This window comes from Myxine glutinosa, chromosome 3 (genome assembly GCF_964187855.1).
Source record: "Myxine glutinosa chromosome 3, kmMyxGlut1.1, whole genome shotgun sequence".
In the NCBI taxonomy this organism is placed as follows: Eukaryota; Metazoa; Chordata; class Myxini; order Myxiniformes; family Myxinidae; genus Myxine; species Myxine glutinosa.
The window spans coordinates 133,716,231-133,736,348 of record NC_136263.1 but is presented as its reverse complement, the minus strand read 5'-3'; the positions used below and the strand labels follow the sequence as shown (position 1 = coordinate 133,736,348).

Genomic DNA, 20,118 nt, shown 5'->3' with positions numbered 1-20,118 from the left:
GGTCTTATTACGGATACCGACGACAGCATGGCGGTTCCATCACGACAGCATGGCGGATCTTTTTTGAGGACGACTGAGCGCGCCGTTTTTAAACATTAAAAAAAATATTTGGCCCCTTTGCGGCTCTTGTCGACTGCAGCCGACCTGGGGAGGATAACCACGACTACAGAAGACCGTCCATTACGGTTTCATTTTGATTGTCGGCGGGTGGTGGCGATTTTTCCAGTCGCCAGTAGTCGCCGACAAATCCGCCTATGTGTGACCTAGGCTGAAGATAACTGAGAAGGAAGTTGAGGAAGCGATAAAAGCAATGAAGAGTAGAAAAATGGGAGGGCCGACGGGAGTTGTGGGAGATATGTTGAAGGCAGCGGGATGTTGGGGTGTGAAGAGAATGACAGAGATCTGCGATCTGGTGGTGAAAGAAGGCCGCATTCCAGTGGATTGGGAACTGAATACCCTCATCCCTCTATACAAGGGTAAAGGTGACCCTCTGGACTGTGGCTCGTTTCGAGCGATAAAGTTATTGGAGCATGGAGTGAAGGTATTGGAAAGGGTGTTGGAGAGGAGGATGAGGAAGAAAGTGAAGACGTAGAAATGCAGTTTGGATTTTTGCCAGGAAGGGGAACAACAGACGCGCTTTTTATTGTGAGGCAGTTGCAGGAGAAGTACATGGAGAAGAGGAAGAAGTTGTTTCTTGGGTTTGTTGATCTGGAGAAAGCATTCGATGGGGTTCCACGCGAAGTATTGACATGGGCATTGAGGAAGTTAGGAGTGGAGGAATGGTTGATCAGAGTAGTGATGGCAATGTACGAAAGAGTGCGCACAGCTGTAAGGATGAAGGACGGGAACAGTGGTGAGTTTGAGGTGAAGGTGGGAGTGCATCAGGGGTCGGTACTAAGTCCACTACTATTTGTAGCTGTGATGGAGGTGCTGGCTCGGAACGTAAAGGATGGTTTGCCGTGGGAGTTGTTGTATGCAGATGATCTGGTGTTGATTGCAGAAAGTATGGATGGACTGAAGGAGAAGATGAACAAGTGGAAGGAATGTATGGAGACAAAAGGTCTGAAGGTGTATATCGGAAAGATGAAGGTGATGGCAAGTGGTAAAGCCAGTGGTGAGGTGGAAAGAACTGGGAAGTGGCCGTGTGCTGTGTGCAAGAAGGGTGTCGGAGTGAACTCCATTCAATGTACAATGTGCGCTGAGTGGGTTCATCAAAAATGTAGTTGTCTGAGAGAGGTGCATCAGACTCGGCAACGGTTGCTGGAGTGAGATGTGCATGGAAGAAGTTTCGGGAACTGAGTGGCGTGCTCCTGAGTAGGGGAGTGTCGTTGAAGCTGAAGGGAAAGGTGTATGCTGCATGTGTGAGAAGTGTTATGATTTATGGGAGCGAGACATGGGTAATGAACATAGAGCAGCAACAAAGGCTGGAAAGGGTGGAAATGCGAATGGTTTGGTGGATGTGTGGAGTATCGTTGAGAGAGAGGAAGACAAATGATGAATTGCGAAAGATAATGGGAATAGAGCCTGTGATGGATGCTGTGAAGAGTAACAGGTTGAGATGGTTTGGTCATGTGTTGAGGAAGGATGAAAGTGACTGGTTGAGAAGAGTGATGGAAATGAATGTAGAAGGAAGTAGAGGATGGGGAAGACCGAGAAAGACTTGGCTAAAGATGGTGGAAGAAGAAATGCGGGCAAGGGGGTTAACAAGGGGAGATGCAGAAAATAGGGCAAAATGGAGAACATTGTCATGGGGACCGCAAGGCTAACCCCCCGCTCTTGCAGGGAAAATGGCCTTAAAATGCCTGTTGTGTTGTTGTTGTTGTTTCTGTGCACATGCATGATTGGGTTGAGATTTCGTATCATTTGCCAAATCCAGAGCCAAAGTACTGCTAAACGGCAGGTTTGTGTTCCGATTCGTGGTCTAGTGTTCAAAATATAAAAGTCCATTGAAATTAAGTTGTTGCTCCATCAGCGAGTGACATCCGTCAGAAATACAGACAGATGGACTAATCGTGTAACCTCGCTTTACTCAGTGTAATTAGATTAACATCTCACTTTCATTACTAACTAATCCCCTTGTGCTATTCCTCAATGGTCCTACACTTGTCTTAACCTGTTCTCTATCCCTTATTATATACTAAAGAATACCTTCTATTTTGTTTAATATCCTTGGCCATATCCTTCGAATATTGTCTTTTAGCTTGACGAGTTATTTTCTTAACTAGCTTCTCTTTACTCTTGCTAGTGAGATACCCGTGCTACGCACGGGTGGGAGGCCAGAAGCAAACAGTCAATGCAGATACGGCGAATGTTAAAGCATGAAACCAATAAATTCCACCCACATTCCTGTAGCACCTTCAGTCGCACGTCAGACATGGACAACAAGTTCGTGAAGGACTTCCATGGAAAACGTACCCGTTCGCAAATAAACAGGTACGTTCACGTATAGAAACATCGATCGTGGGTCCGTCGCGAATCTGCATATGGTGATCCGCGAAGTTCACGTTTAGAAAGTAGAAACCATCATGGCATGTCGTCATTTACTTGAACTCGATATCTTTTTTTTTTTCATTCCAAACAACATAACTCCAATCACAAATTAAACACAAAATAAACTTTTAACAACATTGTTAATGTTTCCTTCATTGTAAAAACTACCAAGTCAACATTTAAAAGGATTTTGAGCCGATTGGTGTTATGGCCTTGGCAAGATCGATGGAGACAGCGATCTGTTAGTGTATACACTGCCCAAATAGCTATGTGGAATTCTCTCATGTAGAGATTAAACCCACATCATTTGAACTTTGGCAGAGGTCATTATTTACTTTTAATGATGTTTACATGCGAATCAAAAAGAAGATAATTTGTTTTGGGTCGTCCTTTCCGCATGTCTCGTGGGATTGTGAGTTGGAGAGACGACCGTGATGGTGGGGAGGGGGTTGGCATTCTCTCAAGCAGGGATTCAACCCATGTCCTTTTAATTATAAAAGGTCTTTGTCTGAGGTCACTGAGTCCGATCGGTGCAGCTGTTTGTGCAGCACCCGGGAAAATTACGTTATGCGCGAGTCCAAACCTGAAAATGCTGGAGGCCAAAGCTGAAATTGGAAAAACAATATAGCCTATTTTACTCCAGGAGATCCCAGGATTAGCCACCTAAACTATTTTTGCGACCGGTTCAGCCGTTTTTGCGGTACCTTCAAATGGACGGACGGACAGACGGACAGACAGACAGACGGACATTTGGTGAATTATAGTAAGATGCTGATAGAAGCCCGCTTCCAGTCCTCTTAATTTGTAGCATTCCTTACCCCCCTGCTCAACCCCACATTAGTCTTTTTCTGCTTCTCGATTCACACCTCACTGGAATATACATCTAGAGGCAGAACTACATACCTTTCTGTATGGCTCATCTCTCGTCGACATAAATTTGGGCACTCATTTCATAGGAATCTCTGGGGCACAATGTGCACAATTTTTGGATGTCATTTGATAACATCTTTGTATTGCAGCCTTTGGCCTCTTTGGTTGCGTCTTTATTTAGATAGTTCGCCATTGATCACCCATTATCGCATTATGGGATGCCCGATCAGACCGGGGGATTTGGAGTGTTGGGGTGGAGAATGGGGAGTAGGTTAGTAGTCATAATGAGCTGACGATGCCGGTAGGCACAAACTCGTTCACGTATGGGTCACTCCTCCACTGCAGCCTCCTTGATGAGGTTGCAAGTGACTGTCAAAGGATTTATCAATTCAGTAAAAGTTCAATAACAACAAATGTTAAGGTGTGTGTGCTCGCATGTCATTGGTTATCTCCATATGGTGGAACGGAGTCCTTTCACGTTTCGAAGTATTCACCTTCATTTGGGTAAGGGATGATGATTCATGGACCAAACTATGAACTTTTCTTGTTCTCAAAGTTTTGTTCCGAGGGCTCTTTTCAGGATTGTCACTGAGCCTAAGACAGCTTCCAACCTTAGTTAGTTTGTCGTAATATTCCTTGGGATGGTTTTTAAGGTCTCTGTGAGGCTCTTCTTCATCATTACCGTTGCAGAAATTATCACTGGTATATTGTTGGCACTCTTCAACGTCCAAGATCTTTTGATTTCATTCATGAGATCTTAGTATTTGGTCATTTTCTTGATTTCTGCGTTGTTTTGGCAAAAAACGCTGGGTACTGATACCTCAATTATAGCAATGCTTTTTTTATTTTTTGTATCCAAGTACCATATCCGGTCACAATGCTTTGTTTTCTATGTTCACTCTCGATGGGAACATGAGGTCATAAGTAAACGTCACTTCCTTGTTTTCAGTGATTGTTTTTGGTTTCTTAAATGGGGATATTGAGATTTTTGTGGATGTGCCAGTGGATTACTTTACATACTTTATTGTGCCTTTGTGTGTACAGGTGTTCTGACATGATAAAGTGTGTGTGGGTGTCTGTGCGTGTGTCTGTGGTCGTGTCGGTTGTTCGGCGGTTGGAACCGAAGGAAACAAAGACGTTTGTGTTTTTTTTGGCAGGTTATCTCCTCATTGACCATGCAAGCTGGACAGGTGCTCAGGCTACAGATGTGTTTGCTGCACAGAGGTGAGAGGTCATTTCAGAACAGGTTAAAAAAATAATTCACAGTTTGTACTGGCTATAATGGCTTCAAAATATTTTTCCCAAACATCCTGGAATTTCCTTTGTTATTTTGGCGTTCTCATTAATAAAACCATGACCTTGAAGTTAATGTAAACTATGGAATCTTTTGTTTATTACCTTCGCAAAAGCGGAAGGTTATGTTTTGATCGCTGTGTATTTATTTGTATGTCTGTGTGTGTGTGTGTGTGTGTGTGTGTATGTTATTCGCATAACTCAAAAAGTATTCAACCGAATTGCATGAAATTTGGTGGGATGATTGGTTATTATACGGGACACATTTGATTAGATTTTGGGAGCAATCGGGTCAAAGGTCAAGGTCAAGGTCACGAAAAGGTCAAAATCGTATTTTTACCATAGCGCGGTCAATTTTTATCCAATTGGCATGCAACTAATGCCAAAATGTTCAGAATTCAATGCCCGATCTTGTGATATACGACATGACCCAGTGAAGACATTACCCTTGTTAGCGGTTGGGGGTCAAAGGTCAGGGGGGTCACGACCTTGCAAAATGTGCGTTTTTTGTCATAACTCGGTCAATTCTTATCCGATTTGCATGAAATCAGCACCAAACTGTTCACTGTTCTGTTCCCTACACTCCCATGCCAAGTACAGAACAGTAGCTGCGGCGAAGGTATGCGCTCTACCGAGTGCCCGTTCTAGTTATTATTATTTTTAACTCCAGAAGTCATATTAATCTAAGTAGGTGGAAAGCATATAAAAGTGGATATTTAAGTGCAAAAGAAAAATAAAATTAAGAGCTTATTTTTCAAAATTGAGGCTCATGAAAGGCTCATGGCTCATGGAAGAGCTGAGCAACAGATCAGTGGAGACAAAAATTGGACAATGAGAAAATAGTGGGACAATAACAGATGAATGTACCATAGCACAAGGACAGGAATTACAGCAGAAAGGTGGGAGCACGGGTCTCGACCGGTGTTGTGAAGCTCTGTAATTGAAGTGGGATAGACTGAGGTGGAAATAAGAGAGAAAGCTAAGTGAAGAGAAAGATGAGAGATGGTTTTAAAACTAACAGTTTTGGGGAGAATAAGGGCAGAGATGAAGATGGAAAGCTCAAATCATACTAAAATACGCCATTTGTGTCTGTCCGTCTATCTGATGAATTTTTGACGCCAATACATTCCGTCTTTACTTATCCAATCTCATCCAAACTTGACAGCATGACCAAGGGTTACACAATGAAGGTTGTAGCACATTCATTTGCCCCCCCCCCCAAGGGGTTTTTCTCCCCCGAGTGGGTTTTCCCCGCCATTGCCGTCAATGGCGTTGCGTGTTGAGGTGTATGTCATTGTTAAATTAGCTTTATCGTGGCGTTTGTCCAAAGCAGAAGATTTATTGTGGCGTTTTTCCAAAGACGCTTTGAATAACAAAATTAATGATGATTGCATATTATTAATGTTATGACAAAACAATATTAATACTAATAATGTCTCACTTCCCCACGGCGCTTTTCCTGCAGTGATAACGTGTATAAATTGCTCATCGTTATAATGGCGTTTCTGTGGGAGCAACGGCTTCTACAGGAAGAAAAAATATTATAAACCACAAACACGTATGATTTGCTTTTTAAACAGTTGCTAATGCTGTTTATAACACTAAATGAAGAAATTTGGAGGAATCCCGACATCCATGAAGTAAGTTTTACTTACAGAACGGAGCGAAGATCTATATAACTCTATATAACCCACAAATGTTGAGTTCATAACATGGCCCTTTCTACCACTACCGTGGCATTTTTCATAGCGAACTTTTGAAACTCGCTCCTGCTGTTTAATACGAAACAAAGGGAGGAAGACCGGGATGTGCTCATTTACCAAGCAGCTAGGTAGCGCTTGCCAAGCCAGCCGTTCCTTAACAGTTTTGAATTGAGTGCTTGCTCGAATGCTTAAACAACTTGGCGATCTCTCCACAAGAAAATTGGTAAATGAACACACACCCAATGTTCCTGAGATCCGACCTTCGATCGACTGTAATCTATATACCCCAAAGAGGAATGATGCTTTCTGCAGCTCCCATAGTGTGCGGGTGTATTAGTAATGAAAAACCAAGCTCACGAGGATAAGTGGGGCAAAATATGAATCAGTAACAAAAACAAACGTGCATTAAAATGTATGGACAGTACCAAAAAAACAAATTTTCGAAGGTGTACGGACAGCGTTGAATACTAACATTTGACGATCACAAAATGCTAGTTGCAGCAGGTGGCAAAACGTAGTTTGCAAGAGTGAAGCAATGTCATGTCCGAAGGCCATTAAACTGAAACTGCAACTGGAAGCCCCCTCATCATTTCACATCACCATTAGATTAGAATAAAAAAAATTATCGCTGAGTTTCTCCCTTCATTGCACCGTTTTAATATCGTGAACTCTTGAGCTTGGCTGAGGTGTATTCTGCAAAGTGGAATACGTGATGCCGTTCCCCATTTGCAATAATGTCAGTACGTACAATAGTCATTGGAAGTGCTCTGTCATTGGCTTCAGCAAGATTTTTACTCTGTACTGTCTGATGACCATTTGGTTTAATTTACAGCCTTGCCATAAGTATCGACCAGCATCGTCTCAGAATTTACAACTGTATTCAAGATGACCACAGGTTGCAATGCTGCTGCTGATTTTTACCATGTGACTTGGCATTTCACACAAACAGTTCCTTTTTCCAGGGGTGTTCATAATGAGTTCCTTTGTGTGATCTGAAGAACCCTTCCTGTTTTGGTTGAGGGCTGACAAGACAGCTGAGAATTCACCCACTTCATATTTTTTTTGTATTGTCACATGGTCTACGTCCCCAGACTTGACCTTCTGTAACCAAGTGTGTAACATTGATATGATTTGCGTATTTTATCTTTAGTCGTTCTTCAATCAATAGCTTGTACATTTATACCCTTCAATTTATTTTGCATTAACCTTTCTCCGATCGTTTTCCCATCAAATTTATCTTTCAACTTTAGCATTGGTTGTTGGTTGTATTCATTTGGTTTTGCCGCTCGGTGAAATATACTCTTCTCAGTCTCATTTTTGTTTATAAAAGCAAACTTTTGGGTCACTAACTATTTTTGATAATGCCATGTATTTTTTTCCAACTTCCAATTTTTTACCTCTTATTCCCCTTTCCCATCACACGTCCATTTATTTTGCTATCATTCCTTAGGTGGAGTAATCAGCAGCTGTGCTTAGTTCCTGCACAAGGCTGCAACAGCGTTGATATTGCCATGGACAAGGAGCTTGTGAATGAAGGCCTGAGAAAGATGCAGCCACCACACTAACTTTCAAATCCTTGATTTCTCCAATTATACTTTCCTTTCTCATCTTGGATTTGGAGAAAGTGATTTTTATAGCAAGATTTTCATATTATATTCGTATGATGGTCCATATGATCGCTCAATGAATCTCCATTTCATTTTCTTGATGCAAATTTTAGGACTTTTTGTGATGATCATTGAAGATCTTGACGACAAGACCTTGTAGGTACAAGACCTTGAGGCATCTTGGGTACCTTTTTGAGACACATTGATGTACAATTTGATTTTCATGAATGGTTAAAGCTTTGTTTTCCAATTTATTTTCACTACGTGCATTGTTGATTAATCATGGTTCACATTTAATTTTGGATATACATCATTATTTGCTCCCAGAATCAGTTGTCATTAGTTTATGTACACAGATAGAGTTGTGGTGAGTCGGGCACGGGACAAGACACGACAATGAGAGAGCCACGAGGCCTCTAGCGTGGGAAGATAGCTCAATTTACTGACTTTTACGATCTTCCTCTAAGAACCACTAATTGATCCACTGGAGACACACAAAAAGAGTATTACGATTAAAAAGCTATCAACGATTGGCCTCTTGACCCTTACAGATGAGGGTTTCATTCGCACCTCACCTTTCTTCTTTAAAGCTTATCATGCATATATCGTTGCTCTCAATTCATTTCCATTCACACATTCCTACTTCTTTGATTCCTTTCCCCCATTTTTGGATAAGCACACACCTGCCTGAACGCACCGGTGCGAGTCAGAAGTTGTCCTCATACTTCGCTCTACTTCTCTCTGCTATTATTTCTCTCTACACTTCCCGGAATGTTTCTGATGGCATGCCAGTCCTATGTATAGGCCAAGTAATGTTGTGTAATGGGCTCAGAGAATAAGAAGACCACTCTTTTTTACATCTTCAGATGCGTAGAGCTGCTGAAGCAGTTTCCTAGGCTATTGGGCACAATCCTGGATGGGTCGCCACTCTGACGCAGGATACTCGAATGGATCATTCATCCCAGCCATTTACTCATTTTGCCGACCTCGGAAGGTTGACAGGTTGAGTCAACCCACTTGGTGTTGATATGACAGAATAACAGGGTCTTCAACTCAGGACCCTGAGATCTCAAGCCAGCCATCTTAACCGTTAAGCCAACACCAGGCTTAAGGGGCTCATACGTACTAAAGAATACGATTGCTGTTCTTTTGTGTCTTTATTGCTTTGATTGTCATACTTGATTGATTATGTGCCCTGTAAATGCATGCCTTTCGCGAATCATTGGTGAATTGCTTTCAATACTGCTTGTGTCTAATTTCCATCATTGGTTCGATATGGTGTGTACAAATAGATAGGCCGGATGTTTTACCCCACATTTTTGCTCATGCCACCAGCCAACGTTCATGCACAGTTCACTCGGCCGTATGTAATAAATAAACGGGTGAATGCTGAGGGCCGGTTCCCCAATTGGGACTGCCAAACATCTGGTAAGGTAATGCGGTAATGCAGACGCGAGACCCTGCTCAGTTTGGTAGCTTCAATCGATGTCCACGGTTGCCCAGCAACCTACCTGCCCGTGGTGTTATCCGTGGCTCGAGGCCTCACGTCCGGAGGTCAGGGAGAGTGTCTGATGAGCCACCCTCATGCTAACTCCTGAACCCTGGTTCCATAGCAGTTGATGTCAGGAGTGTAATTCAAACATTGGGAATCATCAGCGGCACCCAAAAATTGTAACGGAGTGTAGTGAGGGTGAAATTTTAGTTAAAACAAGGAGAAAGACATTAAATGTCATAGCCCTCATAGTAATTTTCTGTACAGAGTTAAAGGCCGCCAGCCACTCAGCTATCTTTGGTCGGATTACAAGACAAAATCTTCATATGTGTACTCATGTATTGTCTTCGTGCCAAGTTTGAGCAAAATCAGGCCTTCTTGAGTTTGAGCCCCTGTAGTGCCGTTACATAACACCAGATGGGTTGACCGAACCTGTCATCATTCTGAGGTCGGCAAAATGAGTACCAGCTTACTCGTAACAGGGGCACTGCATCAGCGGCACAGCCGTGCTACCAGCAATGATGCAACTAGCAGCCATATGCTGCATACAACATAATAATAAACAACATACTCTTGTGAAATGTTTATTCAAATGGCTGAAAAACGAAATAAGACCAACTTGAGAAGAGATTAACATCGTTCACAAGGTTCTAAGTATTTATGTTATGTATACACAGAAGAGAGGTGTGTGTGTGTGTGTGTGTGTGTGTGTGTGTGTGTGTGTGTGTGTGTGTGTGTGTGTGTGTGTGTGTGTCTATATCCACACATGGGAGAGTTTCAGGAGATGGAAAGGAGACTTACCAAGTATATCCACCTCCATATGTGTCGCCATTTTTTCTTAGAGATGGCCAAACGGATCTTCGTCAAACTTTCAAAAGTTCACGAATGAGTACCGGTGAAGGGTGGGTGAGTGGTTTAGGCAAAAAAATGTTTTTTTTAAAGTTTTGAAAAACCGTACATAATTTTTTTTTTCTTTAATCACTCTATCGTGTCTAAGCTTTTGTAGCTCTGTGAAAAGTAATATTAAATTATTCCCGACCCCATTCCTTAGTGGGTGTAGGTTAGGAAATAGAAAAAAAAATAGAAAAAGCAAAATTTGATTTTTAAACCACCACAAAAAAATTGAAAAAGAAATCAAAATTTGATTTCTTCAAAATGCCAACAGGAAATGCCAACAACAGCAACACCGGGTACACCTGCTAGTTATGAATGAAGAAAATTCACGATAGTGCGATTAGTAAAATATCAGTTTTGATATACAAAGGAAGAGGCTATTCATCACAGCTTCCACATGAAAAAAAGAAACCCGAGTTTCTAAACGAGCTAAAGTTTGTACGTGTCTGTTGTATACGGCAATTACACAACATTAGCATGAAAAATGCTGATCGACAAGATAAAATGTAGGAATGGCAAGTTTCCAGCATGGCCTGGAAGGATTCAAATCAAATCCAATATCTTTTGTGCAGAGTAATTCTGTAAACAAAACAAAAAACACATTTAGACAAAAAGTAGTAATGCTTTAGAAACCTTGTGACAATATGTCATGAATAAAGGTGAATCAACAGAACATTCATGATGGAAGAAATTCAATATAGCCCCAACTACCGTGAGATTTTTCTACTTTTCACATGAATGGCATCAAATAACTTAGTTTAACAACCAATAGTTAAGTAAACATGATGTAGCTTCAAATACTTACTGGCAAGGAGTATAAAAAGATGGACAGGAAAAGTGTCACCAGCACAGTAAAAACGCCGAAGCAGATGTACTTCTGGTAACGTTTGCACAAAATATACTTGAAGCTTTTAAATGGTGAAGTGAACCATAAGAAGGAGGTTTTTGGCCGGCTGCATGACAAACAAGATCATGTCAAATGGAATAAAAGACGAGTGAGAACATTCATGTTTCCATCGCATGGCCTACCCATCCATTTTTATCAACCATTGATAAGTTAAAACACACTGGTCTCTGTGAAGGCCTAGTGGTGGTCTGCATCAACGGACAACATAAGCGATGGATTTATCATTATAAGTTGATAAGAGTACGTTTACTGCTCTGGGAAACGAGGTGTGGCTGGCATTTAGAGTGTTAACTCTTCGTCAGAGCAAAGAGAGGACTTCACTTGCTCATGAAGAAGGGCTAATGCTTGAAACGGTGGCTTTCATGGCAGATTGACTAACTTTCAATACAAATGGGTTTCTCTTCCTTGAGCCAAGTAAATCATGGTTCTTGCTGGAAGAGGCAAGTACATTAGAGTCCTGGTTAAATTAATTTGGTGCACCTAATAGTTGCAATTATAACAACTAGTAATCACCAGCAGCATCATAATGAACAGTTAGCACTTTACCACAACACACTCAAAAGTGATGCAATAGTGGCTAAACAAAAATGTAAAATTAACAATTCCTAGAAAATTAGGCTGGTGTGAAATTAAATAATTCTGCCCTTTTAAACCTGCACAGAAATGAGGAATTTTCACGGGGCATATGTCATTAGGTCAATGCAGAATTATACTGTACTAGCTAAAGTACTCGGCGTTGCCCCTAATGGGGGGGGGGGGGTTGGGGGGGGAGTGGTGGAGGTTGGAGGGGGGAAGAAGGGGAGATAGAGAGAAAGGGAGAAAGGGGGAGAGATGAAGGAGAGGGGGAGGGGAGGAGGACAAATTTACCCATGCGAATAATTATTTAACCTCAGCATTTGTACCCCCTGCCACCACCACAAGGTGGTGCTATACAGTACACATTCACATAGAAAATGTATGCCCCAGCCCCTCACACTCACACGTGACACTGCAGCCACATAGCCTACATTACTCCCCACACAAAGTTGTATTTGCACCTCGAGTTTGGAGTTTGTAACTTAAAAGATGTGGCCGTGCATATAACACATACAAAGACAGCGAGAGAGAGAGCGAGGGAGAGAGAGAGAGAGCGAGAGAGAGAGAGCGGGAGAGAGCGAGAGAGAGAGAGAGAGCGGGAGAGAGCGAGAGAGAGAGAGAGGGAGAGAGAGAGAGAGCACGAGAGAGAGAGAGGGAGAGAGAGAGCGAGAGAGCGAGGGAGAGAGAGAGCGGGAGAGAGAGAAAGCGAGAGAGAGAGAGCGGGAGACAGAGAGAGAGAGAGAGATTTTTGCCTTTTATACGTACAGATGAACATAATGATGCACCATCAAGCGAATGCAGAGAGATTCTATGCTGCCAAGGAAATTGTGTTCTTCTAAACATAGCCAAACTATCACGGCTTGACGTTTCGTACACGAAATTGAGGCTCATGCAAAAGCTAGAACTGAACAAAAAGAACAGTGGAAAGTTCGCAAACACACAAACAGCAGGGTTAAAGGATGCAACAAGAGAGACACATGGAGGAAGAATGAGAGCAAGGGGAGGCGGAGGACAGGAGGACAAAGGGTGTGAATAAACTGGATTGTTGTGTGAAACTGGTGTGAATAAACCGCAATCGATGGACAAAAAAAACCCGAAGGGAGGATAACCTGGAATTGAAGGGTGGGCTGGGTGAGGATAATTAGGGTAAAAAGGATCCTAAGTATGGATGGGGGATGATCCAAAGAGGGACCAACCACCATGAAGCCCTGGAGGGAAGATTGATATCGAGTCGACTGAGCAAATTGGTTCCACATGCAAGAGAAAAGAGAAACAAACGAGCCTGGATATTGAGAGTTTCACCATACGTAGGTTATTGGTAGACCATATGCACCTTGCAGAAACTTAGTGGTAGGGACCGTGAAGAGCAGAGGGTACCAGGCCAGAAAAGAGGTGGTAGAAGGCAGAAAGGCCACCAACCTGTCTGCGATGTGACAGGCCCAGAGACTCAGTCTCAGCTTCATGGCGGGAGATTCCAATGCTTTTGAGGGCATTCATCTCCACGGCATCAAAGTGTGAAAGGTCTGAAGTCGGCGCGCTAGTGGAAAGGGGAAAGAAGTACTCCCTCAAATTGCCGATGAAGGCCTTGTAAGTTGATAGAAGTTCGGATTTGCCAAGGAAAGACTTGGCATGATGAAAGATGTCCAGCCAGCACTTCTATTGTCCAGCGAGCTTTCTTTTGAGGCCAACTTTGCAAATGTGGTTTGCCTAAGAAAGATCATGGCTGAGCGTGAGACCCAATCATTTGAGTGATGGAACTTCTTTGAGAGGGTTGTTGAGAAAGTAGATGGGAGGGTTTGCCATAAGTCCTTTCTGAGAGCGAGTGTGTGGGAGTGACGTGAATGTGTGGTTTTTCTCATGGTTAAAATACATATTTCAAGTGTTTGACCAGATTGTGATTTTTTTTTCAAGATCTGAGGACAGGGAAGACGTTGCTTCCTGTCTGCCAGAAGCATGAGGGATGTCATGGCAGAGAGCGGCATCATCAGCAAATAGATAAAGAGAATTTTCTCGACAGTGAAAGACATCATTGATGAAGAATAGGAATAGGATGGGGGTGTTGAACACTGCCTTGGGGCACTCCAACCTCAACAGGGAGAGGAGATGATAGGATTCGTTTGAGAGCCACACGTTAGCAACGAGAGTGGAGGGAGTTAGTAACCTAAGAGTGAAGTTGGCCTTGGATTCCATAGGCAGAGAGTTTGGAGAGCAAGTGTTGGCATTTCTGGGCAGTTATTGCAGAACAATGCCTTGGGGCACTCCAACCTCAACATGGAGAGGAGATGATAGGATTCGTTTGAGAGCCACACGTTAGCAACGAGAGTGGAGGGAGTTAGTAACCTAAGAGTGAAGTTGGCCTTGGATTCCATAGGCAGAGAGTTTGGAGAGCAAGTGTTGGCATTTCTGGGCAGTTATTGCAGAACAATGCCTTGGAATGAACCATTATTTGCGGAAGTATCCTTAGGCTCGACTGGTTCATGCAGAAGTCTGATAGTCGATACACTCCAGTATTAATGTGGAAAGAAAGTGCAAGTACAAATGTATCCACAAATAGCCTTTAAAGTGGTGTTCACCTGACTGTGCACCATACACTCGCCACATCCAGTATATAGTATGAAGGAAACTGCCATTTATTGGAAATATTATATGCCCACCAATATGTTCTAATGACGGGAAATCCCAATGTCCCGATTTAAATAATCCAAAGATTATTATCGGTACTGGTCGACTTGGATTGCCCTTCCAATCCCAGCCTTTGGATAACGATTTAGATCGCACATAAAGATTAACCAGAGAGTTAAGTTACAGCAGTAGTGGAAATGGAGCGTTTTTTCAAACGGTACAATTCTTTATGAAATTTCATACTGGGAAAGGTCTCATTTATAGTCTCACTAGCAGAAGTATCCGGCGTTGCCGGGCGGGGGAGGGCAGGGAAGTGGGAGGATGGGAGGGGAGGGAAAGGGGAGGGGAGGGGGAGAGGGGAGGAGAGGGGAGGGGGGGAGATAGGGGAAGGGGAGGGGAGGGGGAGAAGGGGTTGGAGGGTGGGGAAGGGGGAGAGAGGGGGAAGGGGGAGAGAGGGGGAAGGGGTAGGGAGGGGGGGGAAAGGGGAGGAAGGGGGAGAGGCAGGAGAGGAATGGGGAGGAGGGGAGGGAAGGGGAGAGGAGAGGGGAGGGGAAGGGTGGGGGGAGATAGTGGAAGGGGAGGGGAGGGGAGGGGGAGAAGGGATTGGAGGGTGGGGAAGGGGGAGGGAGGAGGGAGGGGGGCAAGAGGAGGGACAGGGAGGGAGAGGGGCAGGGAGGGGGAGGGGCAGGGAGGGGGGAAAGGGAGGAAGGGGGCAAGGGGGAGAGGCAGGAGAGGAAGGGGGTTCATACATATGCAGGAGAGGAAGGGGGTTCATACATATGCTGGTTTGTGAATGTGGCATTCATCACGTTTCTGAGTTAAGTGTGATGTCGATCAGGAAGAAGAAGAAGCCGTACTACCAACTTCGTACACTTCCGGAATTGTTTGATTTATTTGTATTCAAATGTCTGGTGATTGTTTTGTATTTATTTATGCGAATGTGTACTTGTATATAACTGTCATTAATTTAAAAAGGCTTCGGCACTATCGAGCGATTTTTTTTTTTTAACTCCAAAAAAATGAACTTTTTTTTTTCATTTTTTTTTCTGCCTAAAACACTCCCAGGCTGATGAACTGATGAGACTCTGATGAGAACTGAAGAGAGAGAGACTGATGAACCTCTGAAAGGTTGATGAAGATCCGTTCAGCCATCTCTGAATAAAACGCGGACACACACAGACAACTTGCGTTTATATTGTTGCGGTTTTGAGAACCCACACTTGTAAATATAACATCATTAAAGGTTAAAGGTTGCACCCCATAGGTAGGCCACAAGCAACACGTAGGTCACCTTAGGACGATAGTTATTTCTTAGTATGTGTTTAGATAAGGCCATGTCCAGTAGTTGCATCTGCGTTGTGTCAAACAAATAAGAGTAGGCCCCTCGTCCATTTTGCAGCCTCCCTCCAAGCGACGCCATTAAGCGCTCTTCAGTTTGTACCCCATCGCCCCTCCCAGTTTGTTACGCTCCTTGGCCAACAGCCTTCGCTGCCCTTGGGCTCGCTCAAAAGCCATGAGGTGAGGCCCAAAAAGGGGGATGGAGCGCAAGGGTGGAGGTGCTGCCACGTCAAGCGGCCATCAAGGCGGAGCCGGTAAGACCACACCAGCCAATCAGGGCTAAGGGGAGATCGCCTGACAGGGCGTGGTTTGGGGCTTCCAGAGCGTTCGCTGTCTTGGCTTATAAAAGTGCGCACACAAAGCCCTCGAGGGGACTTACGCAGCAGCGCTCATTACAAAGGACTGGCCAGAAGAACTTCGTGGTATAAAGAGCGCATTCAGAAGGACCGGTACGAGAGTTGAGTACGAGAGTGAGAGACGCGCTGTGGCAACCAGCTTTACAAAGGGCGAGCGCGCGGCACGCATTGCCGAGAACTGCAGCGTGCAGAAGGACATTGGGGAAGGGGCGCTTGGAGCGATCAGAGTAATACCGGGAGCGCGTGTAAAGGCGCCGGTACACATATTACGTACGTGGCTAGGCGTGCAATAACCGCCAGCTTACCGACCTTTCCCCGACACAATAACTGTCCGCTCATGCCTACGCTACACGGGAAGAGCTGCCTGCCGTCCACCAGCTGCTGCACGGAACGAGTCTAGGACCGGGACGAGCTGTGGACGCCATCACCGGACCTTCCACCCTACCTTCTACATCCCCGCGTGAGTCTGCGTCTGAGACCGAGTCTGAGAGCGAACGGGCCCGAGTCCAAGGGATAAGTAAGACTGTTATTAAGGCTGCCCTGTGTACTTTTCCTTCCTCTTCCTTGTACATTCACATTCTTTCTTTTCCTCTTCTTGTACATTGTTAATAAATTGCCTTGTTCTTCCTAGTTTCTTCCTAAATTCGATCGTCCTAGTCTTTTCCCCATTGTATATGCTTGTCACGATTAGGAACCGCTATAATCGGGTCTAGTCATTGGTTAACAGCTCGGATTGCGGATTGCTATCCGCTCGGCATATTCCAACAATATCCGTGATTTGGGCGGGAGTTATTTCCTTGCTTCACGGTCGGTGTTAGTACTTAGGTAATAGGACTAAATTCGACCAACAACCCTATTTAACACCGACCGGAAGGAACATGATAACTTCAGGATCGCGTCGGTCAGATAAAGGACAAGGGGATTAATTCCCCCTTGATAAGGGGAAGGCCGACGTCGGAGATCTGCAGCAATATAATATATAGATATATTTGGCATGGGGGCGGTGTACTTTGAATGTATCTGTACTTCTTTTCTTCTTTTTTTTCTCTTTTGCAGGTGGGGAGTCCCGGTGTAAAAAAACAACAAAATTTATACAATAACCTATGCATAGCATTTATGTGGTCTGTATAACAATACACTACTGTACGTCATAGCAACAACAATGAATCAATCAATCAACAAAAACTGTTCTCTCACATTGGTGGTTCCAATGTTGGATTGACGTTTGGATCATCACGACCTTGTCCAGCTGGTTTCTCCTCAAATTCTTTCTCGTTCAAGATTTCCATTGTCAACTCTACCTTACCCTGCAAGCACATTGGCCATTTAGAATATGCCCCAGTCCCCATTATGAGACAATACAGGTGTGCATAAAGGTTAGGACCACAGGTAACACATGATGCTAAATACAGACAAGGTGCTGGGATTCAGATGGAAATTTGACTTTCAGACTCCTAAAAGAAAAGAGAGGAAGATGAGGCTGATTGGAGACGTGGCAATCTATATGACCCCTGACGATAGAGAAACTGACAAAGCTACACGTGACATATTGTATTCCTAACATGATAATGCAATATCTTGTGCTTACAAATTCGTAACTAATCGCAGAAATTGAAACAAACACATTTAATTTTCTTTTTCTTCAACTTCTTATTGCAGATTCTATAAATTTCCGTTTTACAACGAAGCTATCCTCAATTGCTGAGTAAAACGGGGGCAATACCCCTGGTGCTCACCTGGTGGAATAAACAGTATACTGCACTGACTAAAGGTATTTTAAACCAATTCCAATGGTTGCTAGAAGATAGGGCAGCATGTAGAATCATACTAACATAATCATAATAATTTAAACAAACAAACAAAAAAATACCTATTTTGGGGGGCATCCCCCAGTAGACCCCTCAGGACTCGATGTTTAAAATGCTTGGTTGTGGAAGGTTTTTAGGTTGTTGTCACGTTTCATCGAAAGTTCATGTGCAGTTTCAGAGGAAAAGCAAATTCCTATTTTGGGGGTCAAACCTGCATCCACTTTTGACCCCGGTAGACCCCCCTTAGACCCCAATTTTTTAAATGCCTGAACAAACTTTAGTCACAACACAACAAATATCATTTGTGCCAAGTTTGGTCACAATCCCATGAGCGGTTTCGGAGAAGAAGATTCAAGTGTTTACAGACGGACTGAAGGACGGACGGACAATGCGCCATCGCATAAGCTCCTCTGAACTTCGTTCCAGATGAGCTAAAAATAACTACGCCACAATTCCTTGCATCTTGACTGCTCAAAATTTAATGGTTTCAAGAATTTACCTTAGTGAATGGCCCAGAGGCCCAGAAGCGAGATATTATTCTTATTTTATAGCTATGACTCTTTCTACATAACCAATGGAGTAAATCAACAAGTCCATGGCCTAAAATAGAACAAACTAGAAAATTGAATGAATGCATTGATGGATATGCCTCCACCGCACAATATGTCAAACAACTGGTCCATCTGATTGAATTTAAAGGTCACATGAAAAATGAAAGGTCATAAGAGAAAGAAAAGAAAGACAAGTACAAGAGAGAACGTTAGATCCTTCAAAGTTGAGTTAAGGTCTGCAACACTTTCAAAGGGGACATGACCTTTGACCTGATGAACCCAAAATCGAATCACTTCTTTTTTGTAATATACAAGCAAATACCACCCCTCGCTTCGCTTCTTTGTAATATAGGAACAAACACCACCAGTCGCTTTGATATTAAAGGGGGGGGGGGGGGGGGAGGAGGGAGAGAGAAAAAGGGGGTGAGAGGGTGGGAGGAGAGGGGAAGGGAGAGACAGACAGAGAGAGAGAGACAGACAGACAGACAGACAGAGAGAGAGAGAGACAGACAGGGGGGAGGGGGGGGGGTGCAGGGGAGAGAGAGGAGTCGCAAGTTGACGTTTGCTTTAGTTGCCAATATGTGATGAAAACCGATATATGACGAAACTTTCCATGCAGTGGCGATCACAGTGAAATAAATAAATATACACGAAGCACCCCATATAACCACAGATATGGAGTAAACGCTAAAGAAAAAGAAGACTTTAAAGAGGGAGGATTGAACCAAAATTGAACCAATTCTTCCTTGTCACACGCCCAACCTGTTCAACAGGTTTCGTCCGAATCCTTGCACAACTTCTTGTGATATCGTGCTATTGTACACCGCTGCTTTCCTATGCAATCTCCAGGTGCTGCATGACGTCATTGCCAGGCACAGAAGGGGGATCCCCTGAACTTCGTTCCAGCGAAGGGGGCCCGGCAACGACGCACGCTCAAAGGGAGTGCTCAGTTTTCACTCTGGTTGTTTATTTCCTTGTTTTCTTGTTTGTTTGTTTTCTTGTTTGTATTCTTGGTTGTCCGGGAGATATCTCAGCCATCCTTTGAGCGGGGAAGCTGAAATTTCAGCACAATAGTGAGAAAGTACTTTGGCAGTAAACAGTATTTTCTGTTTTTTGATTAATCAATTAATTGATGAGTTACTTAATTATTATCGATTAATTAGGTACTGATTTATTTCCCTTCTCTTCTGGGCATTATCTCAGGCACCTTTTGAACTAGGCAGCTGATATTTGGACATGACAATGAAAAGTGATTTGGCTATAAAGGTTATTTTTGATTCATTGAGTAATCAATTAATCGATTATATTATTTATTGATTAGTCAATGAATCAATTAATTATTTAGTTATTCGATTAATGACCTAATTTTTTTTTAAGTTACAGATTCGGATGAAACGGTGGTGGTTTAGACATTTTAGTAGCCAATTGATTAATAATTTAATTCTTTTGCAATTATTATTTGTTTAATTTCATTATTAATCACCTATTTATTTTCTTTCTCATTTGGCCAATATCTCAGGCACCTTTTGAGCTAGGAAGCTAGTATTTAGACAGGACAGTGACCAAGTGATGTGGCTATGAAGGATATTTTTGATTTATTAATTTTCAAAA

General features: G+C 43.2%; 2 protein-coding genes across 13 annotated transcripts in view; one reads left to right on the top strand and one right to left on the bottom strand.

Moving 5' to 3' along the window:
* The window catches only part of LOC137423202 (acyl-CoA dehydrogenase family member 11), a 78,658-nt gene extending 70,165 nt beyond the window's left edge, over positions 1 to 8,493 (top strand). For all 12 annotated transcript variants that reach the window (XM_068110090.2, XM_078774576.1, XM_068110091.2 and 9 more), the window contains 2 exons: positions 4,518 to 4,584; positions 7,807 to 8,493. In XM_068110090.2, the coding sequence (XP_067966191.2) occupies positions 4,518 to 4,584; positions 7,807 to 7,921 (182 nt within the window). In that variant the 3' untranslated portion in view covers positions 7,922 to 8,493. The remainder of the gene's footprint in view (positions 1 to 4,517; positions 4,585 to 7,806) is intronic.
* A 145-nt stretch (positions 8,494 to 8,638) lies between these two features.
* Positions 8,639 to 20,118, bottom strand: part of LOC137424161 (myoferlin-like) — a 281,368-nt gene continuing 269,888 nt past the window's right edge. The window contains exons 39-41 of the mRNA XM_078773618.1: positions 17,346 to 17,455; positions 11,155 to 11,302; positions 8,639 to 10,928 (exon numbers count right to left, since the gene is read on the bottom strand). Of these exons, the coding sequence (XP_078629744.1) occupies positions 10,893 to 10,928; positions 11,155 to 11,302; positions 17,346 to 17,455 (294 nt within the window). The 3' untranslated portion in view covers positions 8,639 to 10,892. The remainder of the gene's footprint in view (positions 10,929 to 11,154; positions 11,303 to 17,345; positions 17,456 to 20,118) is intronic.